General features: G+C 38.5%; 1 protein-coding gene and 1 non-coding gene across 3 annotated transcripts; both read right to left on the reverse strand.

Moving 5' to 3' along the window:
- Positions 1–711: 711 nt before the first annotated feature.
- On the reverse strand, positions 712–783 carry TRNAC-GCA. Its single transcript has one exon. It is a non-coding gene; the product is annotated as a tRNA-Cys (tRNA).
- Positions 784–6,009: 5,226 nt separating this feature from the next.
- On the reverse strand, positions 6,010–17,303 carry LOC120106863 (uncharacterized GPI-anchored protein At3g06035-like). 2 transcript variants are annotated; one of them, XM_039119964.1, is made up of 2 exons: positions 17,033–17,303; positions 6,010–6,725 (listed from the first exon to the last, which is right to left on the reverse strand). In XM_039119964.1, exons 1-2 carry the CDS (start codon positions 17,100–17,102, stop codon positions 6,217–6,219), a joined length of 579 nt encoding a protein of 192 aa, XP_038975892.1. In that variant the 5' UTR covers positions 17,103–17,303; the 3' UTR covers positions 6,010–6,216. The 2 variants fall into 2 exon arrangements, with proteins under 2 accessions (XP_038975892.1, XP_038975893.1); XM_039119965.1 differs by lacking the exon at positions 17,033–17,303 and adding an exon at positions 11,110–11,261.
- Between the last annotated feature and the right edge of the window lie 8,080 nt (positions 17,304–25,383).

A 25,383-nucleotide genomic window follows, 5' to 3' on the forward strand; every position in this document is an offset into this window, starting at 1 on the left:
CAAATAGTATACAATTCATTTAAAGCCCAACCAGGTTTGAACAGGAGACAAGGAATAGAAATAAAAGGGAGAAAAAAAAATAAAAGAAGGAAACTAAATAGAATTTAGCAAAAGGAAAAAAGCTAAATACAAATTAGTAGAAAGAAAGAATAGATTTTTAAAGAAAAAAGTAAAAATATAAAAAATATAAAATTTATTTAAGGGCCCAACTGTAGTTGCACGAAAGCTAAATAGAATTTAGCAAAAGAAAGAAAGGAGAATGAAATTTTTATAAACAAAAAACTACTAAAACATGCAATTCATTTAAGGGCCCAATGAAGCTTGAATGAAAGCTTAATAGATTTTAGCAAAAGAAAGAAAAATAATTAAAAAAGTAAAAAATTTAATATTATTTAAGGGCCCAACCGGGTTTGGACCTTTTCATTGAGACCAAAAGAATAGAAATAAAAAGGAAAGCAAAAAAAAAAAAGAAAAAAGCTAAATGGAATCTGCAAGAAAAAGAAGAAAGCTAAATATATTTAACAGAAGAAAAAAAGAACAGAATTTTTAGAAAAGAAAGAGGAAATTAAAAATTTTAAGTAGTATGAAATTCATTTAAGGGCCCAACTAGGTTAGCATGAAAGCTGAAGAGAATTTAGAGAGAAAAAAAAATATTTGTATATAAATATATATTATATTTGTAACGAGAGTAAAAATATTGAGTTTCATTTAAGGGCCCAACCGGGTTCGAACCGGTGACCTATTGATCTGCAGTCAATTGCTCTACCACTGAGCTATGGACCCGGAGCAGGTGAAAGGCTGCTTGAAAGACTCTAAGTTCTATGATACATCAAAAGTAGGCAGACCTTACTATAATTCATTAATACTTTTCTTCTTTTTTTTCTTTTTTAACAATAATAACTTGGCCACCCCTTGTGCACTTATGTCATTAAGGGCATAACTGGTAACAGCACCAAATAATGGTCCGTTAGTCCAAATCAATTTGCAGAATGGGCAGCCATGTCAAAAGTGAATTTATCAAGTTTGGTCGGCATAATGTAAACCAAATATGTTTGGGTCTAATGCTAGGTCCCAGTCTCAACTTGTTTTACATGAGGCAAGTGTATATGGTTTGCTTAAAAGCTTGGGAACCAAAGACATCAATGGGGGCATTAGATCGATCTTATATGCTGATGACACTTTGTTATTTTCTGATGCTGAAGATTAGTTTTTAATAATGCTGAAATTTATCCTTTATTATTTGGAATTCCTTACTGGGCTTAAAATAATCTTGAATATGGATCAAATACAAGATTGTTAGATCACCTAGACGGTCCTATGTTTCGACCGTTAAATGACTTAGGTAAAATGCCCAGATGCCAGGTGTTTGAGTAAAAAGTATCTTAATTTTTTTAGCAAAAAATTTTCCCAAAATTTAATAAATTTTATGTTTAAATATATAGAGTTGTATATAGTTCACAGAAAGCACAGAGCATCTTACTGATATATAGTAATTATGAATTTAAGTTATCGGATAATTTAACTAGTTGACAGTCATAATCCGTGATCTTAATGAATTTTGATGGCTCTTGTCCATCATACGAAACAAGAAAAAAGAAAGTACTTACAGAATTATGAAATTTTTATTTAACTATTTTATTTTTACATAATAGTTTTTCTAACAGGTGGTTTAAATTATTTAAAGTTTCAAAAAAATATAACATTTTCAAGCATCAATTAGTATCACATTACAAATGGGCTTAAATAATTCTTTACTAGAATAGAATTAGTTAAAAAAAAGTAATATTTCACAAAACAAGAAATAACATACTCATGGAGACAAAGGCAGGCAGACACTTGTCTAGGTGCCAAACTAAGGGATTTAATAGTTACCTTATGGAAAGTCTAAAATACATCAGACACATAGGTATTTAGGTTGTCCATGCACCTAGGTATCCACCTATAATAACCTTAGGTAGGTAGTTTACTTGGATACTCCAAAAGGTGTAAAAATTCTAACAATAATTTTCTTTTTTTTTCTATACAACGGTAACTCACACCATATGTATATAAGTGCGCCCATAAGAGTCAAAAAAAAAAAAAGAAGCCAACCAAGAGGTGGGGGAGCTGACTCCATACTCTCCCAACGAAATCCTCCTGATTGGTGTGCCGCATAAAAGACAACCCAATCGGCCGCAATATTTGCCTCCCAATAGACATGGATAGCCCGGAATGCTGCAAGCTCTCCCATAATCTCACAAATATCCCACCTCCAAGATGGATACAGGTCATCCCTAGGACCAATCTGGCAAAGATAATGCCCTTCCATGTAGCTCTCAGCTCTGCACCACTGATTGACTCGTCGAAGACGCGCGCCGTCCCTCGACTGCAATGAACTTGGACTCATGATCCCTGATCACAAAGCCCACTCTACCTCTATCTCCCAATGGTTAACCTCCATGAACCTGTGTTGCAGTGTCCTCTAGTCCACGTAGGCCGAGTTCGCTCTGATATCATTTGTCATAATCCAGAAACCCACCCAAAAAAACTAGCCGGAAGGTATTTTTTGGGTTTCTTAGCCCTGTATAAGTACCCAAGACCTTCTCGACGAATAACCGATGTGGGACTAAACACACGCCCGCATGGGTTCTCACATTATATTACTTAGTTTTCCTATTCATTTCTCGGAATTAAAGAAAGTTATTAGATGAATTTATCCTTATTGGATAAATTTGACAAAAGAATTTCTAGGTGGAAGAAAAGGTTGGACATCCTGTAGAAGATTATTGCCTCTCGGTTTTGTTCTAGCAACTATTCTGGCCTTCTGGAGGTCTTCTCTAAATTAAGTATCAAGTTCAATGGTTAAAAAAATGATAAAAATGGGAAAGAAATTACTCTAAAAAGGTGATGATAAGATCTCAGGTGGTGCTTGTTTACTCGACTAGAGAGAATTTACAGACAATTCTGTATAGGATTGAAGGTAGCATGCATATCGAAGATTGAAGGAAGTATGCATAACGAGGATTTAAAATCTTTCAGTGTTGCGCTCTTAGTTAAGCGGTGATAATACTTTTCCGGTAAAAAGGATTTAATGTTGAAAAATGTTGATTGCAAGTAGGCATTACTCTAGAAAATGGTTGGGGAATTCTATCATAGCTTTCTTCTACAAGAATGTGCCAAAAATATGTAATATTTTTGTAGTTAGGTCGAAGACATGCAGCACGGACTAAACGATTCGTTTAATGAATCATAAGGCATGGACTCGATCATGGCCAAGGTCGTTCAATAATGTTCATCAATGGTAGTTACAGGGACATTCAATAGGATCAGGATGATTAGTCCGGCAAGTTGCCCGAGCACCAAGGCGGTTCGGGCCTCTTTGCAGTGGTCAACCCAGATATATATGATAGGGAGATGGGACTAGTATTTGGATCCATGGGTCGTCTTAGAGAGAGAAAGAGGGAAAGAGAGAAAAAAAAGAGAGATAAAAGAGAGAAAGAGGAGAGAGAGAAAGAGAAAACAGAGGTTGGGATCCTTGGGGTCGTGCCAGAGGACTTGGCTAGCAGCCAGTGGGGGTGGACAGCTGGCGGTGGTGGCCAGCAAGCAAGAAATCCAAGAAAAAAGCTTGGAAAAACATGGGAATTGAAGCCTTTTCCTTGTTTTCAGTTGTTGATCGCTCATCAGCAGCCATGACTCCGCCATAGAGAAAAGTAGGGAGGTTGAAGAGTTCGGTCGTAGGCCCATCAATAGAGAAAAGTGGCGGCGGTGGCTGCAAAAAGGAAGAAAAAGTTCGGCCAAATATAGTGGATGGTGAGCAAAGACTTTCCGATCGATTTTCAGCCAATATCTCGGCGACGACAATAATTTCATGTCATGAGAAGAAGAAAAAGAAAAAGAAAGGAAGGCTGAGGCATTACCTCAGCTCCGACGGTGTTGACGGCCCCAACTTCAGGCTAGTATGGTGACGGAAAGTCGTGGACTCGATGGGAGAAAAGAGGAAGAAAGAGAGTATGAAATGGTTTGCTTGTTGGTGGAGTGTTGTGAGGAGGGAGAGGGCTTCCCTTTTATAGAGGAGCCTAGGAGCCCTAGGATCCCGACAATCCTAAGATTCCAATTTCTAGCCGTACTTATCGGAGAGGTGGACGCTGATCATGCACAGGGCACGCACGGCCAGCCCCTTTTGGGCCAAGCTTGGGCCCGTCAAGTGCACTGGGCTGAGGCCTTCACAAATAAATCCTTGAAAAGTGAAGTTGTGTATCATTCGTTTGTCAAGTGCCAATAAATAACTGGAGTTTGTCCGCCTGCATAAGAGGAAGACTACCTTTTTCATCTTGTTCTCCATCTTTCAAATTCAATAATTCTGTTCTCCAATACAATGACCTTATTTGGTGATGAACTTGAAGGTTGAATCTCAAACTCTAGTACATCATGTCGAGCTTCCTTTAGGTTGTTTCGATGTTTGTGCCTTTTTGACATATTTGATTCATCAAACTGCATTTCACAACTTCTGATAATCTTGTGGACAATTGGATCCCATAATTGGTTTCATTTCACACATTTAGTGTAGCCAATAAAGATATATTTCTTTGATCCGAAGCGGCATATTTCTTTGACAACTAGGAAATGATGCATCAGCATGATAATCAAGTATTCTTAAATTACGATAATCACAAGGAGTTCTGAGCTCTATCTCCTTTGGAGACTTTCTATCCAATGTCATGAAAAGTGACTGATTGCCAAAGATATCTCATCCAGACATATGGTCTCAGCCAATATTTTTTGTTCCAATAATATCAAATAACTCCTCATTTGACAAGCACAAATGAATTGTAGGCAATGCCTTACCGATGAACTTTTAGCTTCCAAAGCTCAAACTATCTTCTATCAGTTTTTTTCCATATCAAACCAACATGTTACCATTGCAGTAATTTGTCAACCACCCTTTTTTTATAAACCTTGATGCTCTGATACTCATAGTAGTGACAAGAAAACCACAGCATTACTATGAACCGAATCACGTAAGAGAGAAGATCATACAATATTAGATATAACCCACATTCAAGATGTACATCACTATGTGGAAGAAAGTATCAGACAAGAGAACATAAATAAAACACAAGAATAGACCAGCAACTTACGCTGTTCACTAACTATGGCACTACATTCACGAGCACAGATAACACCATAATCACCTATCAACACAATAAATTACAAGTGGGTCAAAGAGATTATGTCCCCTACAAGTTGGATACACTTCTACGAGATTCTCAGCAGATGGAATTTTATATTTTGCAATCCAAACAAAGATACTGATTTTCTTCAGCTTTCCAGATCACAAGAATTCTAGATTCAATTTTGCGTTACAATATCCTCATATTGCGGATGGGAAAATATTATTCTCTTTGACTGACATTATTGATCCTTGGGATTGAAAGGACTCATCTTGTGGCCAGCATGCAGTTACAAGCAGCTAGGACGATGGTAATGTTTTTGTGTTACCAAAGTGAGTGGAAAGAGGAACTTCATGAATGTTTTCAGAAGCTTGTGAAAAACAATGTTTCATGATACAGGCAAATTAATCAGTGGTTCCTGAACTACCAAAATTTATTCAGTGTATTCTAAAATATTTAACTAATAAGCCTAGTCATTAGGCTAGTATTGGACTTACTTTCCCTGATTGAGAAGCAAGTTGGGCATAGTGATCACTACAGAACTAATTGATTGAGACACAAATACACTAGATACCCTTAAGTGCTGCCAAAACAATATTCTCTATCTCATTGAGTCGGACAACCTATGCTCAAGCTCAATTGGAAGCAAAATAGATTTATATTGTAAACAATGACAAACATAAGATATAATGTATCATCTTTCAATTATTTACATTTCAAGCTTAATTGAGATGAACACAAGCCAGTGGGGCAAATCCTATGCTTAGATCATTTGCTAGTCTGGGAGGCCTGAAATTCAAAAATAAAGAACAATCATATGCAGCAAACTTACATCAGCACGAAGTTGGAAATTAAGTAATGACGAAAACAGCTACGGACATTGTATAATCTTTGTAATCAAGACAGAACTGCAAAAATACAAGACAAAATCCATATTGTTGGTTCATACTTTAAACTACCATCTTTTCTACATGAAAATATAGTTTATTGTCACGGAAGATTCAAAAGCTGATGAGTAAAATTTAAATGGAGAGAACATAAAAGATTTTGACAGATGTAACACTTATCAATTCATCATGAAAATGAAAAATCCCAGCAGGAACAGCACCAATTGGTGGTGAAGAGCGACCTCAACAACTGAAGCAACTCCTGTTGCTGGTGCAAAACTACCAGTGGGCGTGTTCGTGCTCAAAACAACCACCACCCAGTCACCTTCATCAGCGATCCCAGCTCCAACAAAATGACTATCATTCAGATTTTGAGAGTATTGTGATTTTGTGAAGTTGGTCAGGACAAGATCTCGAGCTAAACCGGGTACACAAGCTGGCATTACAGCAGCATCTTGAGTGACCGTTGCATTGAGATGGCAGTGGTTCAGAAAGTCTGGATAGTTGGGGAACTGTTGCTCGGTACCAGGAACAGTATTGGAGCCTGTGGTGTTGCTGCAATCTTGACCCTTAAACTGTTTGGCCAGTTGTTCTGACAAGCACTCCGCATTTTGATTCTCCGTTAATGCTGAAAGGTTGAGGGAAGCTCTGTAGCTGTTGATACCTTTAAGAAGTTCACTGCTTGTATCTGCAAAGAAAGAGATCATGAGGCACTTCATCCATATGAAATGATGGCAGTTTAGAAACTCCTAAAAGTATGAAAGTGTTTCTGATAAACATAAAAAAATATTAGAGACAAGTTCCTGAAAGGTCATACTTGCACTAAAAAGAAATAGAAAGCAGAAAAGAGTGATAGCCCAATTGTTGCACTCCTCTCACTGGGATCAGGTTTTGTTCAAAACTCGGAATTGTTCTCCCAAATGTTTAACATGGTTGATTCTTCTATTAAATCTATGAAACAATTTATGGAACTCCCACAATAGCCCTCTAAAGTGCATGTTTGTGTATATGCATGAGTATACTACAAGCATAGTAGAAACACACACAAAGATACATATGTATGTCCATATATACATATGTGTGTGTGTGTGTATGTATGTATATATACATGCAAGCACATGTACATGCATGCATATACATGTATGCATATATGTTCGTACATATGTATATATCTCTCTATATATAACATACAAAAATGCATATGTATATACATACATATAGTAAGGATGGGTTGCAATAGAAATTTTGCAGACAAATACTTCTCAGTTTTTAGTCATCAAATTTCAGGTGTGGCTTTAAGATGCAGGTCAAAGCTGTAAAAGTAATAGTTCCACGGAACTTCCATAAAGTGCTCCTTCCATCAAGAAAATAAAAGAGGAGAAAACATAAAAAGAGGAGATAATGATCTTCCTGATGCTCATCTTTGCTCCAGACACTTCACCCACCTCTTCCTCCCTCTCCTGAACCCCTGACAACCTTGTCTAATACTTCTCATAATCCTGAACATACAACTCCCACCAGCCCACTTCTCTTCCCCCTCCTCCCCATGATGCCCCAGCATCACTTCCTCCTTCACTCTCCCAAGTGCTACCCCATGTTGCCGCCCTCCCCCAACCCAAATCAAGGAATGCTGAACCAGCCCATACCTGCCGGTTCAGCCAGTACCGAACTGATCCGGTTCGGCGTTAAAAAATGGTACCGGCCCTTATCAGTCCGTACCAGTCTTGAACCGGCCCATACCGGGCAGTACCGGCTTGGAACCAGTGGGAACCGGTCGGTTCGCACCGGTTCCAAATTTTTTTGGGCTTTTGGCTGCGTGAACCAAGCCAAACCAATAGTACCAGTTCGGTTCCGTCCAAACCAGTACCGAACCGGTCCGGTGGCCGACCGGTTCGGCGATCCTTGACCCAAATCACCTCCTTTTCTCTTTGCATCCCCACACTCCCCAACCTTCCCCCATCCTTTCTTTCTATCATTTTGTACTTTAAAGTTATAATAATCATAATGCCATTTTGCTCAGGCCAACAAGAAAGGTAAAGAAAAGTTAGCTGCACATCCATCGGAGAGAGTCGAGGTCTGTTCCCTCAAATTCTGAGATCAGATCATCCCACAATAGTAGCTTAAGCGATAATGCAAATAGTAGCTCAAGCGATAATGCATCTGGTGGCCAAGGTGACACAATAGTTTATGACTCAACCTCAGGGTGATCTTCAATTCACCAATGAGCCCTAGTTCACTCATGCAACACAGTATAGAGACCATGGTGCATGATCTAGTAGAACCCATGAGAATACCATTACATATAGAAGACGGGTCCTTCGAGATCATTTAGGGCACGACACTATTGATGCAAATGACCTGGCATCTAGAATAAGGTTTCTGGACGTATCCAGATTCGAATCATACATTAGATCCTATTCCACGTAGGAAGGCTATGACTCGCATAGATATGGTTCATCTGAGGAATTGTATATGAGTGGGTCTTCAAGCCTTAAGCATTTTATGGGTCGGATTTTACTGTCAGGATATTCGGATGGCCAGCCCAATGGCAGACAAAAAACTCCTTTTAGGGTACCTATCCAGGATGCACAGATTACTCCTCTCAGGTTAGCTATCCAGGAGGAACAAATTATGAGAGGATATAGATAGAGGACCGCAATGCTCTAGGAGTCTTGGTCTGCGGTGCTAGGTCCAGACTATGAATACGATCCCGACATCTACAAGGGACATTGACGTTCCACAATATTTAGATATCGGTACATATTTTGTACTTTAAATACATTAAAGTACTCCATTTATTGTATTGTATGTATATTTACTTATAAATATATTAACTAGTCTACTTCAAGTCCATTTCATGGTAAAAATGAAGTCAAACCAGTGATAAAATTACAAATTAGACAATAATAATTATGAAAATTATAAGCGGAAACAAAAAATTGAGAAAACAAAAAAAAATAGAAAAAAAGAAAAATTAAAAAAATGGCACACCAATTAGCTAACTGGTATGCCATGGTGTACTGTATGTCGGAACAATACTGAACTTGTATGTACCATACTAATGACCAACTGTACAGTCTTGGTGCTAGTCGGTAAACATTGCATGTAGTATTCCGACCTAAAAAATTTCTTAAAGAATTTATCCTTAAGCTCAACAACATGCAGCGACATGAAAACAAAATAGACTCTCCCTTTTGTCCACTTTCATCAAAATCTAATGAGCATGCCTTCATCTATATCACAACTAATTACAGATCAAAGAAAACATGGCATCCTTTCCATTAATTTTCAATATGAATGGGACATTCCATGCTGAAACAAAAAAAATCAGAGAGACATTTTATTAATTAAAAATATTAAAGAAAAGATTTAACATGTTCTTTGGGACTTGTACCAGGCACCAGTGCATGCCTGCTATGATGGACCAGCATGAGCTGGCACTTGAAACCAACTAGAACAACTGAAAAGGTAAATTTATCTTGTGAGATGCATCTAAATTCTTATAGAATGAATGAAAACTTATAGACAAAAGGTAATACATAAGCACTACCATTGAAAAGCTTTCTCAAGGCTTGTATTTTCAAGAATATGGTATACATACAAATCATGGTGATAAGAGAATCCAAGATATGAAAGAAGATGGATGAAGGTTCATGTTGTCACTGAAGCAAAGAGTTGATACCAGGAACAAAAGGGAGATCCAGCCCATATACAAGGGATAGACCAAAGTCACGCTTAAATGATGGAGCACAAACTAAGTTCTTTCAAACCTGTAAAGGATCAATATCAAACTGCACCTAAAACCATCTTATAAGTTATGAAACTACAAAAAGCCAAAGACAAACAGAGTCAACATAATGTGGAGATACATCACTAAGACTATTGTTTTCCAGGACTAGGCATGCAATAGAACTAAAGACAGGTTTTTCCATTACGGCCATCAGTCATTTTTCTGTAGGGGATTTCCAAATAAAAATGGGACATTTGAGACCTTAAATTGATCTTGATTTTTATTGATTATTGAGCTGATAGTGTTCTCATGTTTTCACCTGAAATTTAAGTTTTCGTTTAATGCACCGGTGCAGATAAGGTACTATTCAGAGATCTGGTTAATTTGTTGGACCTACTGAATCAGCTGCCAAGGCACATCTTGGGCTAAAGACATGCACTTGAGGCTTGTATCCCCAAACTTTGAAACTGATTTCATGCCTTCAATTGGTTAGAATATTATGATGGCAGAAAGTTAGCAATGTTGTAATGTTAGTTTGGCTTGGTCAAGGGTCTCTAATAATGTAATTAGCTGGAAAGAGTTTGCCAAGTACTACACCTGGGTTGGGGATTATTATTGTGGCTTTATATTTAGAGAAAGTTATAGCATAAATTTATGATGTAGTTTTCTTGATTTTACAAACATAAATTTTGTGCATATCAATGTCTTACTCACAAGTTAAAGAAATATAAGCAAGGGAACATTTAGTCCCGAGTCCTAATAGTCACCAATCACTCACAAGCCAAAACACATCAACAATTGCAGAAAAGAAAGCAAGATTTCCATCAAATATCTGAAGGCATCATTTTATTTATCTGATTCAACATGGACATCGATCATCCAGTCATAAACATCAAGCATCAACTAGACATAAAAGTCAAATATTTATTTCCATCTTCCATATATTTCCAAATTAGGATTTCCTTTTCTCTTTTTCCTTCCCAATATTAGAATTTTTAAATCTAGGACACATCTTTGTTATTTTGCAATGGATCCATGATCCAGCTGAATACATGAAAAAGGGCATATCCGTCACTTCAAACAGAATGAGCACAAAAACAAAATCTAAGGAAATGTCCATTCATCTAGCCTGCAATGAAAGGGGGAGATATTACATTTTTCATCTCTCTCAAACCTATGATTAATCAATGTTTCTCCCATCAAACAAAGTTATGCTCATGCCATTACCTTGACATTATAAAAAAAATTAAATCCATAGCTAACCAAGTACATGAAACAATCCACAGTCTTTAACTTACTTCCCAGGCATATACTCAGAGAGAATAAGGGGGGATCGAATTACCATCAGATCTGGCAAAATGAAGAAGGAACACGAGGAGGAAGAAGGAGAAAATGGAGAGACGGAGACTCATTTCTGACTATGCTTCCTTTTCTTGAGAAAATAGAAAGGAGATGGAGGAGGAAAATGAGAAGGGTGGGAAAGGATGGATCTTCACTTCTTTCACACCCACTTCTTTTCTTTTATTCTGTTCCTTACTTTATTTGTCTCTTTCCTTTTAGCTTTTTGTTTTTTAATCAACCACACTGAGTGGAAGGACTAGGTCGGTGCTCTGTGTCTCTTCTCTGTTGCTACTTACTCAGCAAGGGCAGCAAAGCATAACCCTTTTTCCTAACAAAGAAGAAAGGGCAGTAGTAAACTACCCTTCTTTTACTCACCTTCCTTCCAGCAAAGCGACACTGCAAAGGAGCCCCATGCCATAATATCTCCAAAAGGTATGATTTGTAACGCTTACTATAAGTCTGAAGCTTGATTCATGTCTTTCTTTTTTTTTTTTACTTTTTAAGAGTCTGATGGATATGCACTTGGATAAGATGTCCTCCAAGGCAGGGACTCTCAGCAGCTACCTCTTGGTTGTCATTGCCATGATAACAATATGTTACAAATTATAAAATTTAACAAAATATATGTTTTTGATTTTTTTAGCTGGATCATTCAATAAAATATTCTCATAAATGAACAAACCCAGAAGTCAGAACTATTCAATTACTCTTGAATTACATGCAAATTTTATAGTTTAGTCATGATTTGTTGACAACTAGCCTATGGAAGCTTTATGTCTCACAAACTAATGATACTATATATTGTTGCTGGTGATGTTTTTGCTATTGCTTACCATTCTTGTCTCTCCCATATTTACTTTTTATGCAAATAAATATGTAAATATCTTGGAAAGCTTAAGTTCTTTGCTTTTATCATTTTGTTCTCACTCATTTGCCATTCAAATTCTTTCAGAATGTTTGGCAAAATTTCTGGATATTTCTCAAATCTGAATCTTCATCTCTACTGAACTTGTTACTGTAGTCATTGCTGGATTGGCTCTGACTCATGACAGGCTTTAAAATAGATGTTCATCAGACAAAGCAAACAAGGGTCTAGTTTCACCGAGATATTGATTTGCATCCAAATAAGGCACCATTAATATGACATACTTGAAATCTCAGCCCTCTATATCTCAGCTGGTGTATACCAATCTGTCAAAAGATATCAGACCATATAATATCAACATGTGACTCCTATTTATTATCCTAAACGATTTTTTTGCACGCACATTGCATGTGAAAAATCCATAATCTTGATGTAGTAATCTATTTTAAATTGTTTCAAAATATGAGAATCTAACAAGCTAGGAGATCCAAAGCTCCTTCTATAAGTTTTCCTTAGGTCAAAGGTAAGCATCCAGGAATATTTTGTAATTAAAGAGACAAATTAAATTCATACTTGAAAAGGCCATAATATGGAAAAAGGTTTCTTTTTTGTTCAAACTTCAGTAAACTTCACAGTTTTTTTAATGACAACAATGTTATTGAGATTACAAGTTTGGTCAAAATTTGTAGTTAAAAAAATTCATGCAAATTAAAACAGCGAATTAACCAATAATGTTCCTACTATACAATTAGCCTACTACTAGGCATAGACAGCTGATTGTCCTTGGGTCAATCACATGTGTGCAGATGAGAGTAATTTACTATCATAGTTCCCTATCCAGTAAATATGTTCTTAAGCCTGTTTCTGGTTGCAGTATAGAAAATCCAGAGATAGCTGTCCGTAACCTTACATATCCCTCCAAGATTCCTTTAGCCCTAGATTAAGATTAAATTGTCGTTTAATTGGAAATTGGTAGGGATAACTGAGGAGGTGGGGGAACGTGGAGAAAAAGTAAGAGAGAGAAGGAATAAGTCTCTAACTTTTGCTGGGTAAATTATTTCAACCCTGCCCGTCCCCTCAAAGCAATAATTTTAACCTAGGATAAGGGGATAAGTGGCATTGACCAGGCTAATCTTATTATCCCAAAAAGTAAAGTTGTTTGTTGGGATTGAAGAATGAACCACCCCTTCTTCAGGGGTATACTGCAACCAACAAGCCCCCAAGTCTATATCTTTAAAAAACATGCCTAAAAAGAGAAAATAGAAAAATCAATCAAAAAGATCAGTGCATTTATTAGTTATTGACTTGTAAAGTAAATGATATTATTAAATAGCACAAAATTGAGATCAAAAGACATTAAGGATCCCGTATACAGATGAGACTACATCCATATAAAACTCTGCCCCATAAATATCTAATATCATAAATCAATACACATTCAAAAATGTAGAAATTAAACCAACTTCTCCATCAAATATGGAGCAGCATCATTCCATTTATCTCAAACGGACATGGATAACACTCATTTAATCATCAGAAAAGGGTCAAGTCGCCATTTGATTTTTCATAAATTTCCTAACTGGGAATTTTCTTTTTCTTTTTCATTCACTATATTTGAGTTTTTAAGTCCAGGATCTCTTAAAGTATGACAGGCTCGCAGAGCAACGGCTAGCTCCTAGTTATTTGGAGATAGAATTGATGATCCAAGAGAGGACCATGTGGTTACAACGAACCCATGACATATACAGAGGATCGGTCGAGCTTGGCTTGGGAAGAGACCCATCAATGAACTCTATTTTGTGCTTGGCACTTAATGCCCTATACATGGAATGGCTCCAGGTGGGGTAGTTATCACCATCAAGGGGCTGCGAGACCAACATGATGCCTGGGCCATCGCCATGATGGAGAAAATATGGGCTGGAATGATCAGCAGCCATATGGGGCATGGAAGCAGAGGCACTCGAGATAGAACTCGAGGATGAACTTGAAGATGACGCCACTCAAAAAATAAAAATCGCTCTGATACCATGACAAATGTGAAGAAAACTAAGATTGGAGGAAGATGCTCTGTGTCCTTCTGTTTGTATTAATGTATGATTTGTTCAATATATACAAAAGTTTGAAATAATCAATGGCTACAATTAAGGACTAAAGAAAGAAAGAAGCAAAAGAAAGAAAGAACTAAATGAGAGAAATAGCTAGCCGTTGCTCTGCTAGCCTGTCATACTTTAAGAGGATCAATTTTTCCTTAGTTTGGCAAAATAGAATCTATGATCTATATATCCAGCCCAAAATACAGGAAAAGAAGGATATCAGTTACTTCCAACAAAAAGCCAAGCAGAAAAGAAAAATCTAAGGAAAATGCACCATACATATAACATGCATTAAAAGGGGAAGATTTTTCAATCCCAACTCTCAAATTTATGATCAATCAATGCTTCTTCTACCAGACAAAATTGTGCCAATTCGCACATACAAACTTCCTGGAGCATAACTTTGATATATGATGTCTGTTTATGGTTTGTTTTTCTCTTTCTTCAAATTGAGTAACTTCTCAAGATCTATGGCATGGTGACTCACCAACAGGCCTATCAGCCTTCAAATAACCCCGTTTTGAGGCTGTTTAGGCCTCCAAAAAAGCCCTGTCAAACCAACTTTTATCGTTTTTGGAAAATTTTAATCGATCTGTATCTTCCAATATAAGAGGAATAGGTGATACGATAGAAAGCAATGTTGATGTAGAAGTTAAGATCTAGCTTTCAGAAGATTTTAGGATTTCCAATGATTATTCTTACTAGTCACTGGCTATTTCAGGAAATTCTGACTTCTTTTAACTAGAAGAGGACAGAATTTTCCTAATAGCAAGTGACTAGCCGAAACTAGACTGAGTGAATCCTTTGAAAGATTGGATTTTAAATCAAGGAATTGGATGAAAGATTACAAAAACAGTACAATATTTTGTTGCGAAGGATATATTTTATTTTAATATGAGAAAAGGGGTTTCTAGTGACCATATATCCCTATTATCTAAATTTTACTTTGCTAGGAAGAAGAAAGAGTTGATTTTGTGGTTGAGGAGAAAAAAAATTTGAACTAAATCCTTTGGATTTTAAATTGAGAGATTGGATAAGGACTAAAAAGACTATATTCACAGTACAATGCATCAAATTACATTGTTAATAATAGATTTTAATGTGAGAGAAGATACGTAGACTAGCCATATGCTAATATAAGTTTTACTATGAGAGGAACAACTAAGACTTGATTTCTTGATTTTGGTTCATGAGTATTATATTAGTAAATCTTGAAAATTTTTGCTTAGATTCTCATATCTATCTCTCAATGTGCAACCGCAAAATACAATCTTGAAAGTTCCTCTTTCTCTTGTTTGGTCTTGAAGATGCTTTCTCCTTTCATGTTGCAAGTCAAATGGCAAAGTGCCAAATTAAAGTCTGAGGCATCATGCTTCATACACATGCTTTGTTTTCTGTGGTGTATCTCTAAACTCTAGTGGAGGTTCCATCTCAAACACCAAACCTATTTTTCTTGTATTTTATTTCTCCTGTTATTGTTCTTTATTTGATGGGTAAGTTTGGATCGAATATTATCATCATCGATGATAACTTAAAAAACCTGTAATTCTTAATTGGAGATCAGTAGATCTAAGTAGACTTAACAGTCTATCAGGTAGAGTCCCAATAATCTGAGGTGGTGGAGGTTCTTCTCTACTTTTGTTACTTTTAAATATGTATTGATCTAAAGCTTTCCAGGAGATCTAGATTGAAGGACGTGATTGCATTTTTTGATGAGTTCATAAATTTAGCTATTTCTTTTTACCTACCTGTCTTCATTTCCTGAAAGTTTTGTTCCATTTTCCTCTTCAAATATTCTGCTCCATTATTTTTCATGGTGCAACCATATATGTTTGGCCCACACCTTGTAAAGGAAGAAGAGGGTCTGAATCCCCTCCAGTACAACTTTTGTACTCAAGAGTTTAGTAGCACCTGGATTTTTGCCACATTATGTGCACCTAGGTCAGACGGTCTCTAGAGAATTAAGATGTGGACATAGCATCCAAACTAGTGAGAGCCTAAAATCAGCTAATGGGAAGAGCCATCCATCATCCACGCCGTTAGTAGCCCCACTGCTGGACTTCATGTTTCTCCTTACAGCCTTCTATCTTCCATGCTCTGTTTTTTCGTCCAATGTTTTAGAAAAATTTCTTCAAAATAAACTTTAATAGCATTGAACCATCCATATTTTGCTTAATGGAGAAGGAGAAGAAAAGTCCCTAAGTTTATATATCTATCAAACATGCCTAGAGAAAGGTCAGTGCATTTATAATATTAGTTACTAACACATAAAGTGAAAGATATTATCAAATAGCAAACAATTAAGATTAGAAGACATTAAGGATCACATGTAGAGCAGCGACTACATCAACAGAAAACTTTGTCCCGTCGACATCTAATATCATAAATCAAAGAATTTTAAGCAAGAAGACAAAATATCGGACTAATAAGTCCCAGCAGTCACCATTCACTTACAACCAATACACATTCAGAAATGCAGAAAAGAAACCAACTTTTCCATCAAATATGGATAAACATCATTCCATTTTATCTCAAATGGACATGGATATCAATCATTAAATCATCAGAAAATGTCGCATATCCATTTCATCTTTCATAAACTTCCCAACTGGGATCTTCCATTTCTTTTTCATTCCAATGACATAGTTTCAAATCCAAGATCCATTTTCCTTACATGAAAAAAATGAGCAGAAAAGCAAAAATCTGAGGAAATGCACCATACATCTAGCGTGCACCGAAAGGGGAAAACTTTTCATTTCCCATCTCACCTCAAATGTATGATCAATCAATGACAAACTTATGTTGTAAACCAAAAGAAAAGACAAAAAAATACCGACAAAAACTTATGCCAATGCCATTACATCAACAGTATAAAACAAACTAAATTCATCGCAAGCAAAATACGAAAAACGATCCACATTGCAGGCGTATATTTAGAGTGTGCGAGGGGGAATTGAATTGCTTACCATCAGATCTGGTGAAATGAAGAAGGAAGGCGAGGAGGAAGAAGGAGAAGACGGAGAGGCGAAGACCCATTTTTTCAGCGTTCCTTCCTTCGTCTTTTGCCAGAGAAAGTAGAAAAGAGGAGAAAGAGGGGGAGGACGATGAGACTGGGGTGGTAAGAAGGCCGGATCTCCATCGCTGTCACGCCAACTTCCTTCCTTTTTTCTTAACTACGCTGAGTCCTACTGTCGGTTTGGTGGATTACGTACAGTGTACTGCAGGCAAAACTGGACACGGGTGAGAACGTGTCTGAAAAACGAATTGTATGCTTGGTCTAAAAAAACCTGCACCGATGATTGAAACAGCAACCCTAATTAGGACCGGCTTAATATATTTGAGGCTAAGACAAACTCACTAAAAAAAATCTTTTTCTTTCGATTTTATCTTTGAGGTCTTTTCTACAGTTGGCCAGCTTAAGGTGAACTCACTAAGCAGGTTTTATTCCTCTGTTTTGTCTTTAAGGCTTTCTCTGCAGTATGTCTTCTTTGGACTGGGGCCTTAGGCGATCACATCAGTCACCTAAAAATTGGGCCGGCCCTGACCCTAACAAATAATACCATAAATTTCAAATGGCCAAGTTCATCGCCGACCTAATTGCAGAGGCCAAGGCTTGACATCTCACTAAAAAGAGCTAAAGAGAAATTATTATCTAATTTTTCAGTGCTATATAAATATTCAAGATATTCTCAATGCACAATAGATATAAAACTAAACATATGCTTGCACGAATCCTTACATGTTCTCTGTTTCCAAGCCCCAGCATCATCGCGAGACTAAAGTTCTTAATATGATCTAATCAAATTTTCAAACCGACAACCCTATGGTTAGCCCCAAAAGAATATGCACTTCAATGTCCCTTTCAACTTAGGTTATGAACTAGATCCATTCTAATACTTTTTATATCAATCTAGGATTGCACTGTAAAAAGCTAGCTAGAAATTATTTGGATTCCTTGTATAAGTATCAACATATAATCAATGTCGGACTAAGGATATGCCTACATGTTCTCACGTAGTCTCTCTATTTTAAGCATGCCTGGTTGACCAGATCCAATTCAATCAAATTCGCAAGCACCAGGATCAGCCAAGTGATCAACTCCAAAATCTGTGCTGCAACGTCCCAAAGTCCACAGAGGGAATTAGGCTGAATCTATTCCGATACTATTTATAACGATCTAGGATCTTATGCAAAAAGACTAATCCAAAATTATTATTTGAGTTTTTTGGCATTATAAAAATACTTAAGATTTCTTCGGTATACAACCGATATGGGACTAAACAAACACCCAAGCAGGTCCATGTACCCAAGCTTCTTAAACAATGCCTAAATCCCAACACAATGCTACAAGGTCTGCGCCCATTTCTGGGCCAATTGCTGATTTGCAAGTGTAGATCTATGACATTTAATGAGTTATACCTAGCTCAAGCTCTAATAAATAAGTCATTTACTTAGGAGCTAAACTTAGGTGAATCATGACTAACCCATTTAAGTGTGGGAAGAGTACAAGGTCTCCCAAGACGTTCGTATCTATTTTTTTTGAATGGGATGGGGAAGTTTAACTGATATCAAAGTGTGGTGGAATCAAATCCAAATCAATATTATAAAGCACCAACTGATGGAAATGTAGATCACCTCAAAGAACTCAAATAAACCATAAGTAATTTAATTTTACTGAAACAACCAGTTTTGATATGTACCTCTTCAACGTTGTTTTCTTTTGATCCACAATAAAATAAATAGTACCTGTAATCGGTCCGAGGCGTGTAGTCACTGTCTTTGAAAGAGATTTGCCTCCTTATGTGCACTGGATTCTGACGATCCCTCCCTAAGATACAACGGACCGTTGAATTTATAGACGTGTACAGTACTATAAATTCTCTTGAACTTGGCAGGGTATTTTCAGTATGCTCGTACATAATAGTTTAGTGGGAGATGAAGAAAAGATCGAGAAAGAAAGAAAATAGGGCTTGAAAGGCCTTTCTCTTTTTTCTTCTGCTTAAAATCGTAAAGAAAAACCAAGAAAAATATCACCGCTAGGAAGATAAGAATGAGAGCGCCTGTCTCTCTCCCTCTCGGTTACTTTTTGGGCTTCACATGAAGAAACCAACGTCTCTCTATTCAAGATGGTTTTGAAACTGCCGTCCATTGATTTCTTCAATGGGTAGAGCAATCAAGTTGATAGCCATTGAGTTCTTCAACGGAAAAGACTTTAAGGACGAGGCAATAAAGGTCTGTAACGGTTGTTCTCAAATTTCAAAAAAAAACTTCTTAAATTCCCCACCATTTTTGAAATTTCAAAAAAATTTGAGATAATTTTAAAAATGACAGAAATTTTGAAAATTCAAAGTATGAACAATCAGTACACTTAGCTTTCGATGAAAGATGTCTTCCGAACTTGAATCTTCATCTAGTTAGTATTTCGTCATCCACGCCGGTCCGAAGTAAACAAAGTCTTGAACTTAGACTTTATGTATAGATTTTGAGAATACCGAACACTAAGAGTTGACCCTACATGTGAGTTCCATCGGGGTAGCGCATTACGGTCGTACACAAGTATCTTATTTTGTGAGTGTCTCTTAGAGAACAAGCCTTAATTCTCTATTTAACTGCGGCCCCACAGTCATACTCACATCGGTGATATCTTCAAAGGTATACTGCAACTCTATACCTTGCTATAATAGCCTTGATATCATTAAGGCATTACGTCATCCTCCTGTCTAGTGTAGTTGAGCACCTGCTCCATAGAGATGGATAGTAAACCGAGTTCACTTTAAATTTGGTTAGGTGATCTATATTTCCATCAATTTTGAAAGAGATTCGCCTCCTTACGTGCACTGATTTCTGGCGATCCCTCCCCAAGATACAATGGACCGTTGAATTTGTAGACGTGCACAATACTACAAATTCTCTTGAACTGATGCATAGTACTGTAAATTCTCTTGAACTCGGCAGGGTATTTTTTATATGCTCGTACACGATAGTTTGGTGGGACATGAAGAAAGGATAGAAAAGGAAAAAAAATAGGGCTTGAAAGGCCTTTCTTTTTTCTTCTGCTTGAAACCGTAAAGAAAAATCAAGAAAATATCACCGCTAGGAAGACAAGAATGAGAGCGCCTGTCTCTCTCCCTCTCGGTTACTTTTTGGGCTTCATATAAATAGATGTTGGAGCCCAACGTCTCTCTATTCAAGATGGTTTTGAAACTGCCATTCGTTGATTTCTTCAACGGGCAGAGCAATCAAGTTGATAGCCGCTGAGTTCTTCGGGAAAGAATTTTAAGGACCAGGCAATAAAAGTTTGTAACGGTTGTTCTCAAATTTCAAAAAAACTTCTTACATCAACTGACTTCATGAACTCAACTAATTATTAAGGCTTTCATACACTAGCGTCAGGTACATGATATGCACATGAAACGAAGCATAGCTATGATATTTTCCAAAATAAACTTTTATATTTATATTTCAAAACTATTTCCAAAAAATTTACTTTACTTTTATAATTTTACATATATGTAAATAGAATTAGAATACATATTTTACCTTAACTTCTTGCAAAAGGATTTAACAATTTTGACACTAATAATAGGCTATCCAAATGGTTGAACATTATGTACACTGCAAAATATATCTAGAAACCAAAATTCATATATTTTTGGTGTTCTCTAATGCATGCATCAAATTGATATAAAAATGAATGGGAGAGTCATCTTTCAATGCCAGCGAAGTTGGAACCTTTACCCTAGCAGGAGCAACAATGGGAGACGTTCAAGCCAATGAGCCAAAGTCTAGTTGGCAAAAAATAGTTGATTGAAGTCCAAGCAGAGGGAGATAATTTCTACTTCAAGTGTACATCTGGTTCGCGATCAGGATCGAAATCAAAATTGAAATGGATTAGAATGGAAATCAGAATGGCCGAATTCTCCGACGCGTTTGATCCGTGGCTAAAATTGAAATTGAAATTGGAATGGAATTTGAATATTAATGGAGAGTCCGGATTAGATTTTGGCAGATTAGGGGCATTCTTATTCACCTCTGGAATCATAATAGGAATGAAAATCCCCTTAACCAAACAGTTAAAACGAAAGCCACTCATTCCCATTCTCATTGCTGAGCCCAACTCTCCCCATACAAACATAGCAACATTGATAAGAATCAAATTGTATTATAGCATGCTGAACTTTTCACAATGTATAATTCATCGGCTAATTGCTAAATTGCATTTATAATGACCATCTATATAATGATATCCACAAATTCTAAAATACTTCAATTAGGAAAAGACATCAGACCACTAGATCTCATGAGCATATATTTTATTTAAGATTATATTCCAATCAACTAGGGGGTGCCAATCTTATAAAATAACACATAGCCTCATTGCTTTGACACATGAAAAAATTTCAAGGTAGACAATGCGCTAGCTGAAGCATCAAATGAAGGATGAGGATTAAGTGAGAACTAAATACTAACGTACAACACAAAAAAGGAATCCATGGGACAAGTTTCGTTCAAAACTCAAATCCAAACACAGATAAACTACATAGTATAAGCAATCATTATATTTGTCGACTTAAGAATGAATGACCTAACAACTAATCTTATGCATGTTAGGTTGTTTAAATTTAATATTTTATGCATTTTCCCATATATTTTGTTGATACTATAATCAGTATTCCATGAGAACCTAAAGAGGTTCAATCTTTTACTTCTGACTTATTTAAGATACTCTCTAAAGTTTCTGGAAAGAAACATTAAGTAGCATATTTATGCAAATCCACGAAATTCAGTGAAATAAGTAAATGGATTCATCCATTTCTATCACTGGTAGCTGAATTATTATGCATACATCGGAATAAGTCATCTTTTGAACCTTCAAAATAGAGCTTTAGGTTCATGGGCATGAAGTAAATGACAAACCTGCAATGAGCTATAAAAATGCAATGCAACACTTGGAGGCTCGAATAGAGCCATCTTCTCTGCCATAGATCCAATGATACTAGGTTTATATATCCCTAGAGATTAAGGCTGCAAATAGATCAGGTTGACCCGTGACCCAATCCAACCCGACCTGTTTAGATCCAACCTGAATTTTAGGACCTGTGAGGCCGGATTGGGTCCTAATTTGGACCAGTTCTATTTTTTGAGTCGAATCTGCGTCAACCCAATCTCGATCCGATCTGGACTCGACCCGACCCATTTTTTTTAGGGTCAAGTTTGGATGGTTTACCAAAAGAAATTCGATCCGATCGGATCCGACCCGCACTCGGATTACTCATTTAGACCCGCTGGCGGAAAGCGCTCCCCTTCTTTCTTTCTTCCTTTCTTTCTCTCTCTCTCTCTCTCTCTCTCTCTCTCTTTCTTTCTTCTTCTGCTGCTGCTGCTTCTCACCCTCCCTGGATGATCCTCCGATCCCCATTTGACCCTCAGCTCCAAAATTTCACCTACCGCTACCAAAGCCCATAAAAATTAAAACAGTTTCCCCCAAACCCAACTCCCTCCCCTCTCCTTTTCCCCTCTCGAGCTTCTCACTACCCCATCATTTAGCTGGGAATTCTTTCTTTCCCATCGACGCGTTCTCTGGAAAAACTCAATGTGTTTTCCAAGATATTGAGACCTCTCCGCTTGCCATGGATCTCGAGGGTGGCATCTACTCCAGTCCCTCCAAGGTAAGCTGGATTCCTCATCTGTTCCCTGTCTCATCTCATCTCATCACATCATCTAGTTTTCATGCGCTGATAAGGATTCGAGGGCTGGGTGATGACAGAGGGATTCTTGGAGGGCGGTGTTAACTTTGGCGTACCAGAGCCTGGGGATGGTGTACGGGGACCTGAGCACGTCGCCGCTGTACGAGTACAAGAGCACCTTCGCGGGGGACATCCAGCACTCGGAGACTAACGAGGAGATCTACGGCATGCTCTCCTTCGTCTTCTGGACCCTCAACCTCTTCCCGCTCCTCAAGTACGTCTTCATCGTGCTCCAAGCCGATGACAACGGCGAGGGCGGCACCTTCGCACTCTACTCCCTCCTCTGCCGCCACGTTCGCGTCGGCTTCCTCCACAGCAGCCAACTCGCCGATGAGGAACGGACCGGACCCGGACCCGGACCCGAACCCGACTTGAATTATTCAGGTTGGGTCTGGAACTACGTAGACCCAATCAAATCTGAATAATTCGTTGAATGAAAATTATAGTTGTGGACGCGATTCGACCTGATCCGATCTTCAATTAGGTCAGATTTGAGTCTAAAACTAAGACCCGAGCGAAAAATCGGATCGGATCGGGGTCACTTAAGACCCGATCCAATCTATTTGCATCCCTACTAGAGATGGAGCATACAATTGAAAGGATTACATAGTCGCAACTAATTGAGGCTTTTATTTTTTTATGGTAAAGGAGGCAAAGCCACCAGTTTCTATTGAGGAGAACACACTAAAAATTTATGTAGAGGATGAACCTCTTGACTTGCTGTACTCAAAGTGAAGCGCCTTTCTTTAGATACCTATACAAGAGAACTCAACAAAAATAACCAAATGCATCTAATAAAAGATATTAAAATTTAAAAAAAAAATTGAAAAGAAGAATGTTGAAGCATATTTTTGAGATAATTGTTAGCAAAGTATAATTATTCATGATGCCATAGTATGTGAAGAAAAGAAAAATGTAAGGGCATGACTTTAGGACTGGAAAGGCCCTTTGAGCTTCTTTCTTCCAGTGGTCACGGCTTGCATCCACGGGTGCAAACAAACCAAGTGAAGCTGAGCTGATCATCAGGTTGCTTGGGCTTAGTTTGATATGTAACAATGGTGGTAATTTATGACCTTACCCCCAAATAACCCAATTTAAGGGAGTTCAGGTTTTTGGGAAAATTAGTTCGGGCCATATGAACCAATTTGACCTCCTTGTTAAAATGAGTCAAGAATCTTGACACATTCAACTCGCTTTGACCTATTTAATAGCTGGGTTGCATGGATACTGTTGCTGGTGGTCCAAACCGAGAACGATTGGCACTGCGGTGTGAACGGGGTTCCGTCTGAGTTGTCTTGGTTGGTGTTGGTTGCGCTCCACCTTCCGCCAAGAAACCTGCAAACAAGCCTTGCACCACCACCAGGGTGGTGATGGCCCTCCGACGGTCAAGTCAGAGGAAATTGGAGGAGGAGGAGAGGTGATAATCGCAAGTAAGAGAGTGCTCTGGGAGATATTGCTCACCCTCCCCCCTTTCTCCCCCCAGCCGCATATATACCTGGCTGGGGGGTCTCTCAGGGGGGTTCGTTATTGTGGGGCACGATGGTGTGGCCACTGACATGGCCGTTACAGGGCGTCGTGGAGCAGCACCGGGTACGGCCACGTCAGGGCATAGTGGGGCTCCGCTTTGTACGGCTGATGCAGGAGATCGTGGAGCAGCATCGGATACAACCGTTGCAGGGAGTAGTGGAGCAGGAGGCCGCGGCGTGCCTCTGGGGAATAGCCTGTCGTTATCAAGAGATCTCCGACTCGGGGTCGGAGCGCTGGATCAAGGGGCAGCCGACTCGGGGTCGGGCTGCGGAGCCGAGGACGTCCGACTCGGGGTCGGAGCGCTGGATCAAAGGGCAGCCGACTCGGGGTCGGGCTGCGGAGCCGAGGATGTCCGACTCGGGGTCGGATTGCTGGATCAAAGGGCAGCCGTAGTCTTCCTGGGCGCGCGTGCCGGTCACGTGGGGCATGGCGGCTTATTTCCCCCGTAACAGTAGCCCCCCACTTCCGAGCCTGGAACCAGAAGGGGAACAGGTGAAGGGAGTGATGTTTCGGGATTGCCGCCGTTCCTCGGAGAGGCGCGCGCGCTTCGAGCTCCCCGCCCTTTTTATGGCGTATGGCGGTTATTGCTGACCTGGCAGTCTGAGGATTTCGGCGGACATCCTTCCTTAATGGTGTCGATTCGCCTTTGGGGCGCGAGCGACCCTTCGGCAGCCAGGCGTCCTCTGGCGTCATCGAGGCGTCACTTGCCTTTCCGCCTATTTAATCGGGGGCCTTTTCCCCGTCCGTCTTCTTCTTTACAGATATTTTCAAGTTTCCCCTTTGCGCAGCTGTTGCTGCCGTCGGACTGTTCACTTGTTTCTCCTTTGGCGCTCTCGGAGCCGTTCTTACCTCTTTTCCGGTGAGTTTTCCCCATTCTTCTACTTAGGGCTCTCCATACTTTCCCCTCTTATATTAGTGTACTCCAGTCGCTCCGGTCTTTCCCCCCTTCCTGTCCCCGTCCTGACCGTAGGTTTATTGGCCATTAGGAATGGGCGAAGTGAGAGCAGACCAAATTAAGTCGGAGCTGGTCGCCACAGACTTAGACA

Source organism: Phoenix dactylifera, unplaced genomic scaffold (genome assembly GCF_009389715.1).
Source record: "Phoenix dactylifera cultivar Barhee BC4 unplaced genomic scaffold, palm_55x_up_171113_PBpolish2nd_filt_p 000669F, whole genome shotgun sequence".
In the NCBI taxonomy this organism is placed as follows: domain Eukaryota; kingdom Viridiplantae; phylum Streptophyta; class Magnoliopsida; order Arecales; family Arecaceae; genus Phoenix; species Phoenix dactylifera.

Coding starts and splice junctions, on each gene's coding strand:
- LOC120106863 (XM_039119964.1), bottom strand. CDS start 17,102: ATGGGTCTTCGCCTCTCCGTCTTCTCCTTCTTCCTCCTCGCCTTCCTT. Junction 6,726..17,032: donor TCATTTCACCAGATCTGATG/GTAAGCAATTCA, acceptor CTTTCTTTGCAG/ATACAAGCAGTGAACTTCTT.